The 18,343-nt window shown below is 37.9% G+C and overlaps 1 protein-coding gene across 1 annotated transcript in view; it reads right to left on the minus strand.

Annotated features, from left to right (window-relative positions):
• Positions 1 to 7,721: 7,721 nt before the first annotated feature.
• RAB4A (RAB4A, member RAS oncogene family) overlaps positions 7,722 to 18,343 on the minus strand; it is a 79,828-nt gene continuing 69,206 nt past the window's right edge. Inside the window, exons 5-8 of the mRNA XM_042780643.1 lie at positions 15,115 to 15,177; positions 12,781 to 12,935; positions 11,605 to 11,700; positions 7,722 to 7,837 (exon numbers count right to left, since the gene is read on the minus strand). Of these exons, the coding sequence (XP_042636577.1) occupies positions 7,722 to 7,837; positions 11,605 to 11,700; positions 12,781 to 12,935; positions 15,115 to 15,177 (430 nt within the window). The remainder of the gene's footprint in view (positions 7,838 to 11,604; positions 11,701 to 12,780; positions 12,936 to 15,114; positions 15,178 to 18,343) is intronic.

Raw genomic sequence — 18,343 nt, forward strand, 5'->3', positions numbered from 1 at the left:
TAATAATTATATATAAATAATATAATAATTTATACATACATACATACATAAAACCAGATCCACTGCCATCATCAATTCTGACTCACAGAAACCCCACTGGATTTCCAAGGCTACTTTACAGAAGTAGACTGCCTCATCTTCCTTTGGTGGAGTGGCTGGTAGTTTGAATTACCAGCCTCTGGTTAGCAGTCAAATGCCTTAGGTACTGTGCCACCAGAGCTCCTTACAGGTGTACACAGCATGTCAAATAAGTGGTTGCCTGTGGGAAGGGGAATTTAGAATGAAACACATTTGTACATTGCTTGAATTTTTTGTTAAGTACATGTTTCCCAAAAAACCAACTAGCTTTGTTTACATGAAAGATGGTCTTATGACACAAAAGTAAACTTGTAAAGACATTTGTATTTTATTGTTCTTATAATTTAGGTGTTGACAGGTTCCTGTGACAATTACTACAGCAGTCTGTTTCATTATTTAGAACTTCAGGACTTCAGATGAACTGGGGAGTCCCCCTGTCTCCTTGGGGCTTTTTGGGTAATCTTGGGAAGTGCAAACCAAGCGCTTCCTGCTGATCTTGCTGAGGTTCCTTAGAAGCTACCATCTCCTCCCAGGGCAAGGGCACCATAATCAGCTCAGCTAAACACTCTCCATGGTGGCCTCGGGCCTATGATACATGCTCCCTTGTGGATGTCTGACATTGTTATGAAACAAACTTGACAACCATGGTAAAACGGCATCTCAATGGAGAACCTTATAAACACACAACAGGTTTTGTCTAAATTTCAGGCCACTATATAGTTCCTAGGAGCTCTGGTAGCATAGTGCCTAAGGCACTTGACTGCTAACCAGAAGGCTGGCGGTTCAAATCCACCAGCCACTCCTCGGAAGGAAGGTTGGGCAATCTACTTCCGTAGTGATACTGCCTCAGAAACCTAAGGAGGGGTCGCTATGAGTTGGGTCCGACTCGATGGCACATAACAACAACAACAATATAGTTCCTAAAATGTAACTAAATATGGTAAAAGTCTGAAGGTCCAGGTTAGCTAAAGATGAAATTAGTCCCTGAAATAAAAATAGGAAAAGTAAAATAGTAAAATAATCAGATAGTTATAAAGGGAAAAATCCTGAGTAAATAATGAATTTTTTTCTTCTACTCTTGCTCAATGACTAAGTTAAATAAATTGAGATGAGAAGCAGCACAGGCAAGAGCTAACTTGGTTCAATAGTTTATTGGCATACAGTGCAGGAACATTGCCAAAACTCACACACTGGATGTGGTGGGCAAGGGAACAACCTCCCCACTGTCACAAGCAACAGCCATCAGCACAGAGCCTCACAACAAGTCTTACCTTCACAAAAGAAACACATAACTCACAGACAAACAACTTCAGTACTAGGCACCTTTAAATGCAGAGGACAGATTTTGACAAGCATTCTATAAACCAATTAGCATGCATTTTCATTCATGCACTTTAAATTTGTAGTGTTTTCTATTTACTGAAGGCAGGGTCAAAAAAGCAAGCTATTAATCTTGCAACTTTGAAAAAAAACATGGTTTTACAGTGATGAAATGAACTTACTTCCACCTCTAACAACTTAGCACTAAAAGTAATTTAAAAATGGAAAAATCTCATACCAGTTAAAATTAGAAGTGTTGTTCTTAAAAGTCCAATAAATATGTGTATTTGAGATTTTTCAGAATAAAACGTTGAGGACAATGATTCTGATAAATAGAAACCCAAGCACCTTGCCTGGCTCCACCATGAGGTACACTGGGTCTGCACCAGCTTTTTACCCAAGTCTTACTGGAGTCTGGGGCCTGGTGCCAGTCTCTGCATCTCGTGGCTCAAATGTGCAATGGCACAACACACGATACCCATTTTGCATACCACCACAGGGCTGTTTAGAAGTTTCAGTGAGTTGCTAAATGGGAAAATATTTTAAGCTATAAAATATGTCATGCCCCTTCAAAGTTTTATTATTGTAGACATTTCAATTAACCACATTAAAAAGGAGGTGCTTGTTATATTAAGAATTGTTCAGTAATTTCTCCTATAAAATATTTCTTTGAAAGAGAAAAGGAACAGTGGGCATTAAATCCTATACTTGGAAAAGAAGTCAGAAACACAACGAACAAGAGAAGGCATACTTGTAGCTGCAAAGATCCTCAGAGCAGGATATCTCCAGATTCAAGTATAATTCTCATTACTCAGATATAGTTACAGTTTGGAAGATCAGATAAAAACATGTATAAATAACCTAAACAGAATACAAAATTAAAAACTTCTAGATAAAATCATTTAATTTTAAAATTCAGGTAGGAAAACTATCATTTGTCATTTCTATATTTCTTTGAAAAGATGGCAGAATTACTAAGTTTCCAAGATGTAATCAGAGTTCTGGCTTCTGCTCCAGTATAGGGCCTCGTCAGTTGTCACTGAGCATGTGTAATGAACAAAATTGATTTATTTGACATATTTCATCCCCAACCATTTATAACTCATTGTACCATACTGGAACAGTTGATACATGCCTAGACCTTCAAGCAGAGGTCTAGAGATGATCATATTATGTTAGTTGCTTCTGAGAGCCCTCAGCCTCCTAATTTTATATTGTCCAATTATGCTTAGATGGAGCATACGGCAGTCTGGGCATTTGCTTGGTAGTGCCCACAGGCCATGTTGTGAAGGTTAGAAAGAGGTCAACTAAGAATATACAGACAGAATTTCCTAGAAATACTAATCCAAACATTAGCATTTGTAGCCTAAACATGAAAAGCTCTCAACCTTGGAAATAACATAATTGGGTAACTGTACTATAGCCAACTTTCAAAACTAGAGTGCGCTGCTCTGGGAGTTACTTAACTTCCTCCATTTACTTCCAGAAGTAAATAAGCAGGATCACAAGACTGCCTTTTGGGGATTTAGCAAAAGGGAGTGTGGATAGCTGGACTAGTAACACCTGAGTACTCTTCCAGTTCTAACACTAATGGTTTTACTTAGACTTGAGGACAGCCAGACTGTCTTTTCTATAAGCTTCTGAACCTCTCCTATGTGCCAGGCACTGGACACAGAGGTCTTAGTCTAGTATAGAAGTCAAAATAAGGATAATATACAGATCAATGTCATCAATACCAAAAGACAGGTTAGTGTAGCAAACTCAGGAAGCAACGTGCTTGCATTTGTATGGTGGGGTGGGGTGGTTAGAAAAGGCTTCTTAGCAGAGCAGCTTTATGTGCACCTGTTGGACACCAGGACTTGAGCTTGCCAGACCTGGAGAGCAGGCTGGGTGCAGTGCAGGGGAAGGAAGCACAGTCCATGCAAAGGCACAGAGGTAATGAGAAAGCAAGGAAGCGTTCGGAGAACTACACGTAAGTGTCCTATAAAAGCACCATTTTCCCCAGAAAATGGGATCATATGAGAGCTTAGTAAATACATTTAGGGCCACAGAAACTGATGTAATAATCTTTCTGGAAAAGGGAATAATGTGGTAACTTACCCTGAATTTATATTATAAAATTTTGCATTCAATATAAAGTTATCTGAGCGCTCCCACCAAAAATACAGAACTTAGAATTTTACCCTCATACATAATTGTTGTTGTTGTTGTTAAGTGCCGTCGAGTCGTTTCCGACTCATAGCGACCCCATGCACAGCAGAACGAAACACTGCCCGATCCCGCACCAGCCCCACAATCCCTGCTATACTCGAGCCCATCATCGCACCCACTGTATCAATCCATCTCGTTGAAGGCCTCCCCCTCTTTCGTCGACCCTCCACCCTACCAAGCATGACATCCTTCTCCAGGGAATGGTCCCTTCTTACAACATGACCAAAATAGGTGAGACGAAGTCTGGCCATTCTTGCTTCCAAGGAGCATTCTGGCTGCACTTCCTCCAGGACAGATCTGTTAGTTCTTTTAGCAGTCCATGGTACTTTCAGCATTCTTCGCCAGCACCACAACTCAAAAGCATCAACTCTTCTTCGGTCTTCCCTATTCATTGTCCAGCTCTCACATGCATACAAGGTGATTGGAAATATCATGGCTTGTGTCAGGCGCACCTTTGTCCTCAAGGAGATATCCTTGCTCCTCAGCACTTGAAACAGTTCCTTCGCAGTTGACTTTCCCAATGCTACACGTCGTCTAATGTCCTGACCATACATAATTAGTTGGCTCTTAATATTTAGTAAACATAATTGTTTCCATATTTTAGAATACAGAACCCTCAGAAGAGCCACTCCTCGGAAGGAAGATGTTTGTTATACTACCAGCCACTCCTCGGAATATCACTACTTCTGTAGTGATATTGCCTCGGAAACCCAAGGAGGGGTCGCTATGAGTCGGGTCCAACTCCATGGCACTTAACAACAGCAACAATTTTCTGTTCGTGTATGTTTGAAAATTTATATGATACAAATGTAAAAGTACATAAATGCTATTTTAAAAGAAAAGAAAAAAATTGCCTAATCACATGACTTTCTACCAGTAAGCAGTATTACCTAGCCTTAGCAAGTGATGGCTCAGCCTTACCTCCGTCTCACTGAAACTGGTAAGTCTAGTGTTCTCTGATAAATTCCTTTAAAATTCTAAACAATTTTAAGGAAGTTAAAACAATTAGGAACTAACAAATAACAAATGGGACAAGCTCAGATTATATGTACATGGGTAGTCAGATTAGTAGAGACTCAAAACTGGCATAAAAATATTAAAAACTCACAAGTGTTTAACCCCCTCCAATTCTTTCCTCCAAATTGAGGGCAAAAATGACAAAAATGAAGAACCATTTACTATGTCACAGTATGGATTACAAACCATCTAAGTTTCTAATTTTAGCATCAGGGGCTTTACTCTGAATAACAAATAGTGTCAATCAACTAGGAATCAATATTCTTAAAGATTTCAGCAACTCAAGCATAATTTCAGCAAGCCATAAGTAATAGCCTTTCAACAAAACCATTAAGATAAAAACAAAAATGTTGCCAGAGTCAATTCTGATTCATAGTGACCTGCAAGGGCAGTGTAGAACTGTACCCCTAGAGTTTCCAAGCTGTAATCTTTGGATAAGTAGACTGCCACATCTTTATCTCACGGAGCAGCTGGTGGGTTCAAACCACTGACCTTTTGGTTAGCAGCCAATTGCTTAACCATTGTACCACCAGGGCTCCTTACAAAACCATTAGAGACTCTCAAATTGCAATGTTCTTGTTTTCATTTAAATGCTGGATTGTAAAAAGAATAAATTACAATTTCAAGTCTAAATCACTTCATAATCTTTTTCTGGGAAGACTGCAAAATTACTTTTTCTAGAAATGTAAAGTAAGAGCTTCCTGAAAATGTAAGTAATGGGAAACATATATAACATTTGTTACTAAACTGAGCAGTATCTAATTATCTCACTTCTTCATTGTTCTTAAAGGCAAGAGCCCTTATTAACAACCATCATGGTTTGTTTCCCTACTTTCATTGATCAAAGGATATGAAATGAAACGTGGTACCTGGGGTTTAATTAACAGGCTCATTTATAAACCAGATTTAAATTTACCTCATTTAAAAAAATTCTTACTTTGTTACACTAGACATGCTCCTATCTCAAGCAAAAATCTGTTCAGAAATGAGTAGCTGGAAAAGCCATCATAAATGAGACATTAAGTGAAAAATTCTTCCAGTGACATCCAAGAAGTAGTTCAGTCTGAGAATTTGCTTCAGATAGTGACTTTTCAAAACATTCAAGGCATAAAAAAAGCAAAACTTAAAAACAGATACATACGGATTTTTTTTTTATCAAAGTCACACCTCAGAGTTATATGTGCTTCTGTGCTCTGTTGATCAAAACAAAACAACAAAAGTAATAGGCAGCATCTAACTAAAAGTTAAGTAAGCTTACCAATCAGTCTGCAGCTACCATTTAAGAAAAAGCCATAGTGGAAGAACACACATGACATGAAGAGAAATACTTTTTCACCTTTCAGACTTAAATAATAATGAATCTTAGCTTTAAAGAAAAGTTGCATTATATATTTTTTTGTATTGATTATTGAAAGTATTAGAACAAGTCTTTGTAATATAATATATATTATATTTCAATATACCCTATGTGAATTAAAAAAATGTCAACTCAGTACAGTAAGGCATTTAAGGATCCAGCAAAACCTATAAAAAAATTGTTTAATGATGGATGTGTTAATTTTAACTTGATTTAGTGGGTTTCTTTAAAATGAGCATAAAACAATCAAAGATTTTAAAAAGAGGCATTCATGCTATGAAACTGAATACCAGAAAAAGCAAAACAGCAAACTATATTTTCTAGCAGGGAGCCAGAAAGATCAGCAAACTGGAAACAGGTGAGCAGTCCCACGTTATATGGTCTATCACACTTTATCAATAGCTGGGGTTGCCTGGTAAGTTTGGTTAAAGGTATTAGAGTCCTTAGTACTGATCACATGCCTGGAACAGGGCAGGTACTCAATACTCATTATATATTTCCTGAATTAACTTGGATGAAGATACTTCAAAAGCAAGAGAGAGCTGGACAATGTAAGGTTAATTGAAAAAACTCCATTTTCCATTTTATTTTGGTATGTTAATGATCTAGTATTTCAAGCATGGATCACGTAAACATTATGTAGAATGTGGTGAACAGAATTAAGAAATGCACTGGCAATCAATGACAGAATTTTTGAATACCAGGTCATAAGTATAACCAATTGTGCAATATAATTGACATGATGATAAAAGTGTACCTCACAATTAACAAATTTTAGTTCATATGATTAAAAAAAATATTAAATTGCATTTAGTGCAACACTCTATTATGTCATACACCACATACCATGCTGTGGAGACTTACTGGGCTAGAATATATACAGTACATAGCTATGTTTCAGACAATAGGTAAAAGGGAAAATGTGGAACAAAATTTTTACATACATGTATACATTTAATGGTATTGTCCATTGAGTTAGATTTATTATAGTTTGCTGTGCCATGTCTACTGGCTTCTATAACACCCCAAATTATTTTTCCCCCACAAAGATCTACTTTTATATTGAGTAGAAAAAGATGGTGGTAAAAAAAAAAACTTCAGATTCTTCAAGCTCCAACAATTGTGTCCCAAATACCATTGTATGTACACCTAAAAAATATTAAGAACAATTTAAAATTTGCATACTTACAAATATAAAAATATAGTTTACAGTCCAAAAAGTGAATTAGAGAATATGACCATCTTTTATTTAGGACTTATACCTATTCCTATTAGATAATGTTGACAATAAATAAAAAGTCCACTGTGGTAAATGGGAAAAAGGGAGCTTTGAACAGTTAAAATCTCCCTTTGCAAATACTATAAATGTGCCTTCTATTTTAGAAAAGGCACATTCCCTTAGACATTTTAATTAACCCACAGATGACTCCTCATTGTCATAACAGCAAAGGAATCTCTATCTCAACCATTCCTATCAACAACTGTCCTTCCTTTCTTTCTGAAGAAAAGTATAAGAATTCCCTATGTAACTTAAAGACTTTCAATGAGAACATCTAAAATTATATAATCACATCTATTTTTCAGAATGTACTTGTAAAAAGCTATAATATAGCCTCTACAATTACCCATGTGAGAAATTAGAGTATGGAAAAAAAAAAAAAAGATGAGCACAGCATCAGAAGGGCAAACAGATACTTCACACTGCCAGCACTCACCTTGTTTGCCCTAGTGCTGATATTTAACAACCACATTCTTGAGCGCTCTGGGCCTGTGCTCGACGTGGGGACCTGAGCTGTCTCAAGGCTGCATCTCCATACTGGATACCTGACCCCATTCTTTCTGGATCCAGTTCACCTGAGAACCAATCAAGTATTCATTAAAAAAAGTTTTTATGCTTCTGTAATCTCCAAAATGTATTAAGTGAAATAAAGGAAGGTGGAGAACAGTGTACACATGCCACCATTTTAAAGAACAAGGAAACACACTATATACACATAGATGTTTACCTGCACAAGCGTAAAATGCCTCTGGGAGGATACATAAAAACTGGTAATAATAGTTGGCTTCAAGGGATTTTGGATGGTTACAGGATCAAGGAGGGGTGGTGGTGAAAGGTAACTTCACACTGTATACTCTTGCGCTCTTTGTATATGGAATTATCTATAGATTATATATACAAGCGTAATTAAAACTATAGAGATATAATTTTTCACTTATCAGATTGGTAAAATCCACATATGATAACATACTCTGCTGGCATGGCTTTAGTGAACAGTCACTTTCATTCTTTACTACTGTGATTATTAATTGCTCCAACCCTGACAGAAGGCAATCTGACAAACTCTTATCTAAATAAACTCTATCTAAATTCAAATACATGTGTTCTTTTAGCCAGCAGTTCCACTTCTGAGAATTTGTCCTGTACATATATGTGAAATGAGATGTAACAGGTGATTTCCTGCAGTGTTGTTTGTAATAGAAAAACACTGGCAATAACCCAACTGTCCAAAGTAGACTGGTTAATTATGGTAACACACACAGTGGAATTATAGTATTTCATATTTCACACACATAGACATATACAAAGAGGGGGAGAAACAATGGTTTTTGAACCATGTGAATGTATTGACTATTTGAAATAAAAAAGCACTATTTAAGATTCCTTTTATACCCTTATATTTTCTCTCCTAGATGTAATTATGATTTTGATTATCTCACAAGAAATTATCTTGAAAAATTTTACATGGTCAACTTATTATGCAACAGTAAAGCAGTGAGGTAATTTAAATAAAACCTCCTGTTGAACTTAACACTAAACCAACTTTAATGTTAAAGACTACAGAATCTTCAAAAATAATAGTTCTTGTACCAAGTTTAGTAAATTTATTTTTGTCTTCAGACTGAAAAAATATAAAAGGATGAAATGTCTTCTTCCTGTAGGGACCCAATCCTTCCACTTGGGCCCTTAACCTTCTCTCTCCTACTTCACCCAGTACCCTATTTTCTTTCTGTCTTCCCCTCTCCTGGTCCTTCTCTCCTTTGTCTTTCCCTTCTGTCTCCCAATATCTAAACATGCTAAAATTTCTTTCATCCCCCAACCCATCTTTTAAATTAATCCTGTGTTACAATGAAAAAGGAAGACAGAGAATTGATGCATTCAAATTGTGTTGTTGGTGAAGAATATTAAATATAGTGTGGACTTCCAAAGGAATTAAAAGATCAGTCCTAGAAGAAATATAACTGGAATGTCCCTTAGAAGTGAGGATGGCAAGATCTCAACTCCCTTACTCATGGATAAGTCATCAGCAAAGTCTGACTGCTAGAAAGGGACACCATGTTTGGTAAAGTAGAGAATCAGTGAAAATTAGGGAAACCCTCCATGAGATGCACTGACACAATAGCCGCAACAATGGACTCAAACATACTAATGACCGTGTTTCATGTTTTGTTCTGTAATACGTAAGGTCTCCATGAACTGGGGCTAACAACAACAATTTGTTGCTTAATCAGTGGCAATATGTGTTCTTGATAAAGATAACAAAAGACATCCTGTACTGCACGCCAGTGGATACTTTTCAGCTCAGTTTTTAGCTTATTGGACTTCTATTGCATTTGATAATGAACCTCCTCTTTTCTTCTCCTAAAATTGTGGGTTAAATGTCATCTGCCTTTCTCTTGGTTCTCTTTACACACCTCTGACCATTTTCTTCTCTGGTTCTTTTGCAGGCTCCTCTTCCTCTGTCATCCTTAAATCCTAGTCTTCTCCCTCTAGACTCTGAGTGATCACATTCCTTCTCCTAACTCCAACTACTCTGATATATTGATGACTACCACATTTATATTGCCAGCCCAGAATTCCCCCAAAAGCTTATGAGATAACTGCATGTGGATGCTCAAGCGTTACTGCAAAGGCAACACACCTTATACCTAATTTTCCTTTTGCATCTCCTGGCTCAGTGGTATCTCTTTACCCAGTAGTTACCTAGTGTGACATCCACAAGTTGTCCTTGGCTCCTCCTCCTTTCCTGAACACAAACCCTGCAATCAACCATCCTTTCTTACTGATGCTATTACCTAATTCTTAGATTCATCTATATCTCTCATCTCTACTTCTACATCCTTGTTAGAGCTTTAATCAGTCATCTTTTACTTAGTTTATTCAAAAAGATTTAATTGGTATCTGGCTTGCACCCTGTTCTCCCTTCAGTCTATCCTCAATATAGACACTTACATATATGACTCATCTTACACTACAATCTAACCATATTACTTCCCTGCTTACCACCCTTGAATGGCTTCCCACCCCTTCCAGCAGTGGTTCTCAATTTTGGATGACCATTAGAATCACATGGGAGAGCTTTTATAAAGACTGAGGTCTAGGCCATCCTCTATGTCAATTAATTCTGAATCTGTGATGATTTCTGAATGCATCCCTAGTGACTTCATGTGAAGCCAGATTGAGGATCAGTAACCAACTAGATAAAGTTCCAGCTCCTAGCTGAGGAATGCTGACCTCACTCCTGCCTTTCTTTAACCTTTTCTCCTGCTACCCCGTGCCTTACCCTTTCTATTCTAGTAACTTCAAACTTTCTGTCATTTTCTATCAATCACAACTCATTCTGTCTTCTCTGCTCAAGTGCTTTCCTTCCCACTCTGTTGGCTGGCTTACTCTTCCCTGTATTTTAAAAGATCAAGCTCACTCATCAACCCTTCCTGGAAATCCTCTCCGACATGCTCTCCACCTCCATGCCGGGCTAGCTTTCTCTTCTTCAGGCTACCATAAGATCCTGTGCATCTCTCAATTACTGAATCTATCACACTACATTCTAATTATTTTTTGATCATCTCCCTCGAAAGATAGTTTCTTCCTGGAAAGGGCAGTGATTTATTCTTTTTGTATCTTACACCCCCCAAAAAAACCTACTGCCACCAAGTTGATTCAAATTCATAGCAACCCTTAGTGTCTAACAAATAATAGGCACTCACACATTTGAATAAAAGGTGAATGCCCACCTGTAATTTTGGTAATATTTAAATAAAAATCAACTTTAAAAAATGACAACTACATAGTACTTTGTCAGCTGCCTAAATTAAGGGTTATTTACATTTAATTTTACTGAAGCAATGAATACAACCATAACAAGGTAGATTACAATTTAGGCATGACCAGGCAGCTTCAGGAATAAAATTACGTTTTATTGCACAGCTCTATGATTGTCCCAACCTGGATCTACCAACATTAATAATTTATTCATAATCCTGTTAGCATAATCCCCTAGGCACTACACATGACAACTAGTTCAACAGAGTAAGAATGTTGTTGAAAGAGAGCGGACAAAGCTACATTTTTTCTTCATGTTAAATGACAAATCCCAAAATGGCTACGGTTCTAAAAAGAAACGCTATCTGAAATTTTGACTTCCCACCATCAGTTTAACTGGTTTATTTATCTCTTGTCATTGTTGGGGTTGTTGTAATCACACACAAAACTGAGCATTGAGGGGTGTGATCTTCAAAGCAGTAAATAGCAATTTTAGGCTGGCATATGTACAGAGGTTTTTTTGTTCTTCTTTTTTTACCAAATCATTCCTGAAAATATTAAGTGATGGAAAACCTTTTACCTGACTCAATTTTGTTAAGTATTTTTCTTGCACACTGCACAAAGGCCTCTTCTACATTCTCCCCCGTTAGTGCACTTGTTTCCAGAAACATCAGCTCTAAAATTGACATCAAACAAAACAGCCGTATTTAGAAGATATCTTAATTTTTGAACTACAAAACTCTGTTTAATGTTCTTAAAGCAGCAAGTTAAATGAAATTTATGACCTAAAACCATACATTTCTACGAATATGGAATGAATGTCAAGATATTTTTTAAAATGTTAGAAGAATTCTAACCTTCTCTGAAAGTAATTACTATTTTATGCTAGTATTTAAATCTGTTTAAGAAACTGAGTAAGCAAAAACACTTTCATAGTCTGAGTTACCTGGAGTCAGTCACGGGGCAGGCTGGTGAAAGTAGACAAGTTGCCAATTTAAGATGAACTAGCAATTTGCTTCACCAGATAATCTATGTATCACTACAAACAGAAGTATGTACACTTTGGGACTTCATTGGTTTGTCTGCTTGTAATTTAGACCCTGAAGAAGTCTTAAATGTTCTGCTTGCTATCTTAGGCAAACCAACAACCTGTCTTGCCTGTTGTTTCCTTACTTGCAAAATTGAGGCTCAATTAAATTACATCTAAATTCCTTTGGTTTCAACTTTTTATGCTTTTTTGTACTTCTAAATAGCTTCTTTACAAACGCTTATAAGGCTTATGTTTTTCTTTCACGTTTATTTCTTGACAGTAAACTAGTCAACCTGTAAAAATATAATTTTGTAATCTTAGAGTCCAATTGACTACTCGTGTATTAGGATATTCTAGTTTTTGATTGGTTCTAAAAATTCAAGTTATTTAAAATGTCTGAATTTTTATCATTCTGTTATCTATAAGAAACCATTAACTTTGTGGAATTCTTATGAATTCTATATGGAAATTCAGAGTAGTTTCAAAGGTATCTATAATCAAATGACTTATATTTACTTTTATCATTATAGTAACTATTATAGACAGAATGCAAAATATACCAAAGAGATGCTAAGTAAGTCTAAATTTATAGTAAAAATAATTGGAAGTTCCACATGTCCTAAATGATATTTAATTGTGAAACACCAGTACATGTTTAAAACCCAAATAAATTATCCCCAAACCTGCAGTATTCTAAGAAAAAATGAGATGTAAAAGGTCACTTGCCATTTTCTTGAGCGAATCTGGAGGCCTCTAAGAAAGTAACTTCACGATCTGCATCCAGATCCTTCTTGTTTCCACAGAGGATGATCACAATGTTTTGACTTGCTAGCATTCTGGCATCTGTTAACCAATTAGTAAGCGCATTGTAGGTTTCACGGCTGCATAATATAAGATTGTGAAAATAATATGTGTATTTTATAAAACTAGCAATCTTTTCCAGTCAATCACACTACTCACCCTACTTTTAGACCTGTCAGGGCAATGCCAACAGCACCTTCGTGGTGACCCAGTAACCAGAACATACCACACCCATGTGATTTGTTATTGTTTCCAGAAAAGTGAGACACTGAGTCGGGTATTTTACTTGTTTACACAATTATGGTACAAAAAGAAATCAACAGAATCTTCTTCATTAGCTTTACAAATATAGGCATGCACCCTGTTCATATCTTAACATCCACCATATGTTCTGTGAAACAGGACATTATGTGATTTTGATTTTTTGATGCTATGTGAACATCCTATCACAGACAGTTTGTATGTTTGTATATATTCGATGCATACATATCAAAGTAATCTTGGCAGAAGCTTGCTTTGGGGTTTGCAAACATGTAATTGGCTGCCTCTGGGTATGTAGGCTCTTCAAGCAGACCCAGGGGAGCCTGGTCAGAATTGGAAGTTCTGAGAGACAGAGCGGAACAGCTGTAGCCCAGTGTCTCCCTGCAGATACCTACCTGTGAGGCGGCTAGGTAGGGCACTTGCCAGCAACAGTCACAGGAGGTGCTGTGGCTCAGGGGCTATAAACTGCCATGTGGCTTGCCAGCTGCAGCTAAGCCACAGTAGCCAATTTGTGGTGCCACAAATTCTGTGCTGCCTGCTTCCTGGAGCCCTTGTAAGCAAGCCCCTCCTCCCTGCTCCATGAATGTATATGAGGTCAGCCACGGTACAAAGGGATGTTATGCAGCACATACCTGTATTTATTGAGCTTTCAGTGTGTGCAAGGTATAGTGCTAGGCTCTGGGTAAACAGGATTTAGTTGCTTATTGTTGTTATTTAACAAATCTTTGCAATGTGCCTGGTACTTAGTTTTATAGGAATTTATCACACTGATTCTTTATAGAGGCTCTGACACAGATTCCATTACTACTTCCCTTTTACATGAGAGATCCAAGGCCCACAGAGATAAACTGCATAGCTTAAAGTCATACAGTGGTCAGTGGCAGAGCCAGAGCCAGGCTTTGACCAGGTCTACCCATCTCCAGGACTGACTCTTGGTGCCTTTTATTTCCTACTCTTGTATACATTTAAGGAATTTGCCCTGGTGGTGCGGTGGTTAAATGGTCGACTGCTAACAGAAAGGTTGGCGGTTTAAATCCACCAGGTGCTGAAAGATTTGGCAGTCTGCTTCCATAAAGATTTACAACCTTGGAAACCTTACGTGGCAGTTCTAATCTGTCCTATAGGGTTGTTATGAGTCAGAATCAACTTGATGTCAGTAGATACATGGCTAACAGCTACCGTATTGGACAGCGCAGATTTACAATGCTTATGATGTGCCAAGAGCTTTATAAACCAAAAAAATCAAACTCAGTGCCATCAAGTCCATTGTGACCCATATAATGACCCCCATTGAGTTTCCGAGGTTGTAAATCTTTACGGAAGTAGACTGCCCAGTCTTCCTTCCATGGAGTGGCTGGCAGATTTGAACCACCAACCTCCTGGTTAGCAGTCAAGTAAGTGCTTTAGGCACCATGCCACCAGAGTTCCTTAAGTGCTTTATATTAACTAATTTAAATCTTCCAATAACCTCATAAGAATTACACTATAATGATCATCTTCATTTTACAGACAAGGAAACTATGGCCTAGACAGGTCAAGTAACTTATCTGAAGAGGTAACACAGCTAGTAACTAGGGAGCTGAGATTTAAACCCAGGCAGCCTAAGTTCAGTCGGTGTGCTCTAAACTTCCAGCAACATACTTCTGAAAACTTACCAGACATAAAGCTTTGCTTCTTGAACTTTAAGGACAATGTCAAAGCATCATGCTAAGAAACATAATGAAACATTAAGGATTGCTTTACCTGCTGAAACCATACAGTCCTATTTCTTTCATGGTAAAGCAGTGGTAGGTGCTACTTCACAGACATCTAAGACACAAAATGAAAGTGGCCAGTAGTTTTCCTGAATGCCAGGTAATGCTGCCCACACCTGCATACCTAGAACACACACACACACTGCACGCAGATGGAAATGGAGCTCAAGCATGTCAAACTCCAAGTGCAGACTGCAGGAAGCAGAGTGGTAAGCAGCACCTTCCAGGATGGGGTGTGCATTACCTGGTAATGTCATAGACAAGGAGGGCCCCGGCTGCACCTCTATAATAACTTCTTGTCACAGACCTGAAAGAATTAAAATCAAGAGCCTTTACTACTGAACACTACTTTCCCATAAACAAGCACTTATCTTTGTTTTATAAACTATGACACAGGGACAGACATTGCTTTTAAAAGAAATGACTTACCAATATCTGAACACATGTGAGAGAAGTTATTCTATCTGAATCATGTTGCAATGACAATAAAGAGGTAACATTGTTAGAGAGAACTAGATAGCTGCTGTTGACTTGACTTCAACTCACGGTGACCTTACAGACAAAAGAATAAAACACTGCCTGGTCCCATACCATCTTCATAATCAATGGCATGTTCAAATCCACTTTGTGGCCATTGTGCCAATCCATAACTGAGGGTCTCTCTTGCCTCTGCTGGCCCTTTATTTCACCAAATATGATGCTTTCCTCTAGCAATTGATCCCGCCTGATGACATGTACAAAGCAAGTGAGTTAGAAAATGTTCTGTTGTAATCCACAAGTTTTTACTGGCTAATTTTCAGCAGTAGATCATCAGACTTTTCCTCCTTGTCTGTCTTTACAGGCTCCACTGAAAACTGTCCAAAATGCATGACCCTGTTGATATTTCAAACACTGGTGGCATAGCTTCCGCCATCACAGCAACATGAGAATCACCACAGTGTGTCAAACTGACAGATGGAGTGGTGATAAGCTTGTTAGGCAAGGGTGGATCTTCTTTTAAAAATCTTGACATTCTTCCATAGAACATAAGATACCTCTGACAATTTATGAAGAAGGATGAGGTAAAGGGAGCTATCACAAAGCCTACATGGGCACTGAGGCACTCAGCAATTCTATTCTCATTCTTTCTGGGTTCCATATCTTCTCCTCTCTCTTAAACAGCCTCCTCCACTCTCCATCCTAGGAACAGAGAAGTCATTTGGTGGGCACACCCTCACCTGTCAACCACTGATCTACAATCATCACTACACCGGCGCTCATCATCTGCTCTCCACCCATTAGTAAGAAGGAAATGTTGCTCCAACTATCTCAACTGAGCTCTTGAGCACATCTTATCCATTCTCTCATTCTCAAGGGTTTTCTCTCACTCTCTCCGCTGCGTTATCAATCTTTCCTTCTTTGTTATATTTTTCCCATTAGCAAAATAAAATATGCTCCAGCATCTCTCATCTTACAAAACCAAACCAAAATAGGACACACAACCCTTTTAGCTAGTATCCCACTGTTTGTTCTTCTCTACATCCATACTTCTCAAAAGGCATCTTTAACACCATCTCCATTTCTTTACCTTCAATCTGGCTTCCATCACTCCTAATTTTTCTCCTCTCCCATTTGCCACTTCAGATCATTCTTCTTAATCTACCCTGTAAGTATTGGAGTTCCTTAGGATTTGGTCCTAGGCTCTCTTTCTTATCAATATTCTTGACTCAAATTTCTCTAGCTTAGATGACTTCTGAGACCTACTTACAAATCCAATTATCAATACAGCATCTCCAGGTGACTGCCTAACATGTCACACTTAACATTTATAAAACAGAACTCTTTGGTTTCTAGTTCCAGTTCCATTCCAGCACAGGAAGTGATACCACTATCCATTCAGTTTCTAAAATCAGAATTTTTCTGACTGTGTCCCTGACTTCTCCTTTGGGTCCTCCTCCATATCCAATCTATCAGCCAAACCCTGTTTGCAACTTCAACATCGCCTTGGCTGTACACTTCTTTCCATCTTCACTATCACCATCCTAATCCACACCACCACTGCCAAAGCTCTACCTAGAGCTGCAATGGCTTCCTTGCTGCATGCATGGTTATCTAGTCCATTCTGCATGGAACAGCCGGAGTGACTATGTAGGAAAACAGATCAAATCGGGTCCCTCCCCTACTGAAAATCCTTCAGTAGTTCCCATGTCACTTCACACTCAAACCCCTCCTTGTGTCTGAAAGACCCTGCCTGTCCTTGGGCAATCTCCCAGATATCAATTCAGACACACTTCTCTCATTTCTGTTCTTCACCACACCAAGCTCCATCCTATCCCTGTTTGGACACACCACAAGCAAGGCTAATTTTTCAGTTTTTATTTTTCATCCATCAGGCTTCACTAAACATCTTTTCAGAAAGGGTTTCCCTAACCAAAGTCTTTCAAGTAGGAAACCTCCCTCCCACCCCACCCTTGCCATTATTCAGCACACCATGTCTTTTTTGCACAAATCTCATTTGGCAATTACATGATTTTTGTATCTGTTTGCTTGCTGTCTGTCTCCCCTCCACAGGACAGGATCCTGAGCTCTCACCAGCATGTTCAGGTACCTAGCACAGTGCCTGGAATATTACTAGGCAGTCATTAAATACTTGCATAGGAAAATAAATAGTGCCTAGAGTGGGAGAAAAATGTGAAACAGAGCCTCAAATTCCTTAAAATAATAATAATAAAAAAACACCCCACTGGACTGGTTAGACTTGAGGACTCTCTGAACTATTGCCCTAAGATGCTCTTCAACTTTAAACTGAAACTAACCACGAGGTCACCTTGTACTTAAGTAACAAATTGGCTAAAAAATAATGAACACTATCATAAGCACTGTTTTCCTTTAAAAAAATTACACATGTGAGACTATACAGTCAACAATTACTTTAAGTATTTGCTTATGTGTTAATTTGGAGAGACTCTGTATGGCAGTAATCTTTACAGAAGCCATTCGCCAGGCCTGGATCATCTCCAGTACCACTGAATGGTACCTCTGAGTTACTAGCCAAGTGTAGACCATCTGCATCACTCAGCAACCTTCAACAATTACTTTAAAACAAAGATGAGAATGGAAGGGTATAGGGAAACTGGATTAATGGAAATGTAACAACCAAATGGAAATAATGAGAATGTTCATGTATTGTAAAGAATGTACACAACCTGTATAGAAATTGTTGATGGGAACCTAAACTCTGTGTAAACCTTCACTGAAAAGATAATAAAATATTATTTTTTTAAAAATAATGAAAATAAACAGTGCTTCCTCTGGAGGAAAAATGAAAACTATGAAACTTACTAAAAACCCAGACTACTACTCATCACAGCGCTGATACTTGGAAAAGGACAACTATTTTAAAATGAACTTTTTTTTTTTTTTTTTTTTTTATTAGGATTTGGGTGAAGATTTACAGAGTAAATTCACTTTTTATACAGCAGTTCACACATACT

The sequence above is a fragment of the Orycteropus afer genome, unplaced genomic scaffold (genome assembly GCF_000298275.1).
Source record: "Orycteropus afer afer isolate SDZICR_OR568_19922 unplaced genomic scaffold, OryAfe1.0 scaffold00050, whole genome shotgun sequence".
Classification (NCBI taxonomy): Eukaryota; Metazoa; Chordata; class Mammalia; order Tubulidentata; family Orycteropodidae; genus Orycteropus; species Orycteropus afer.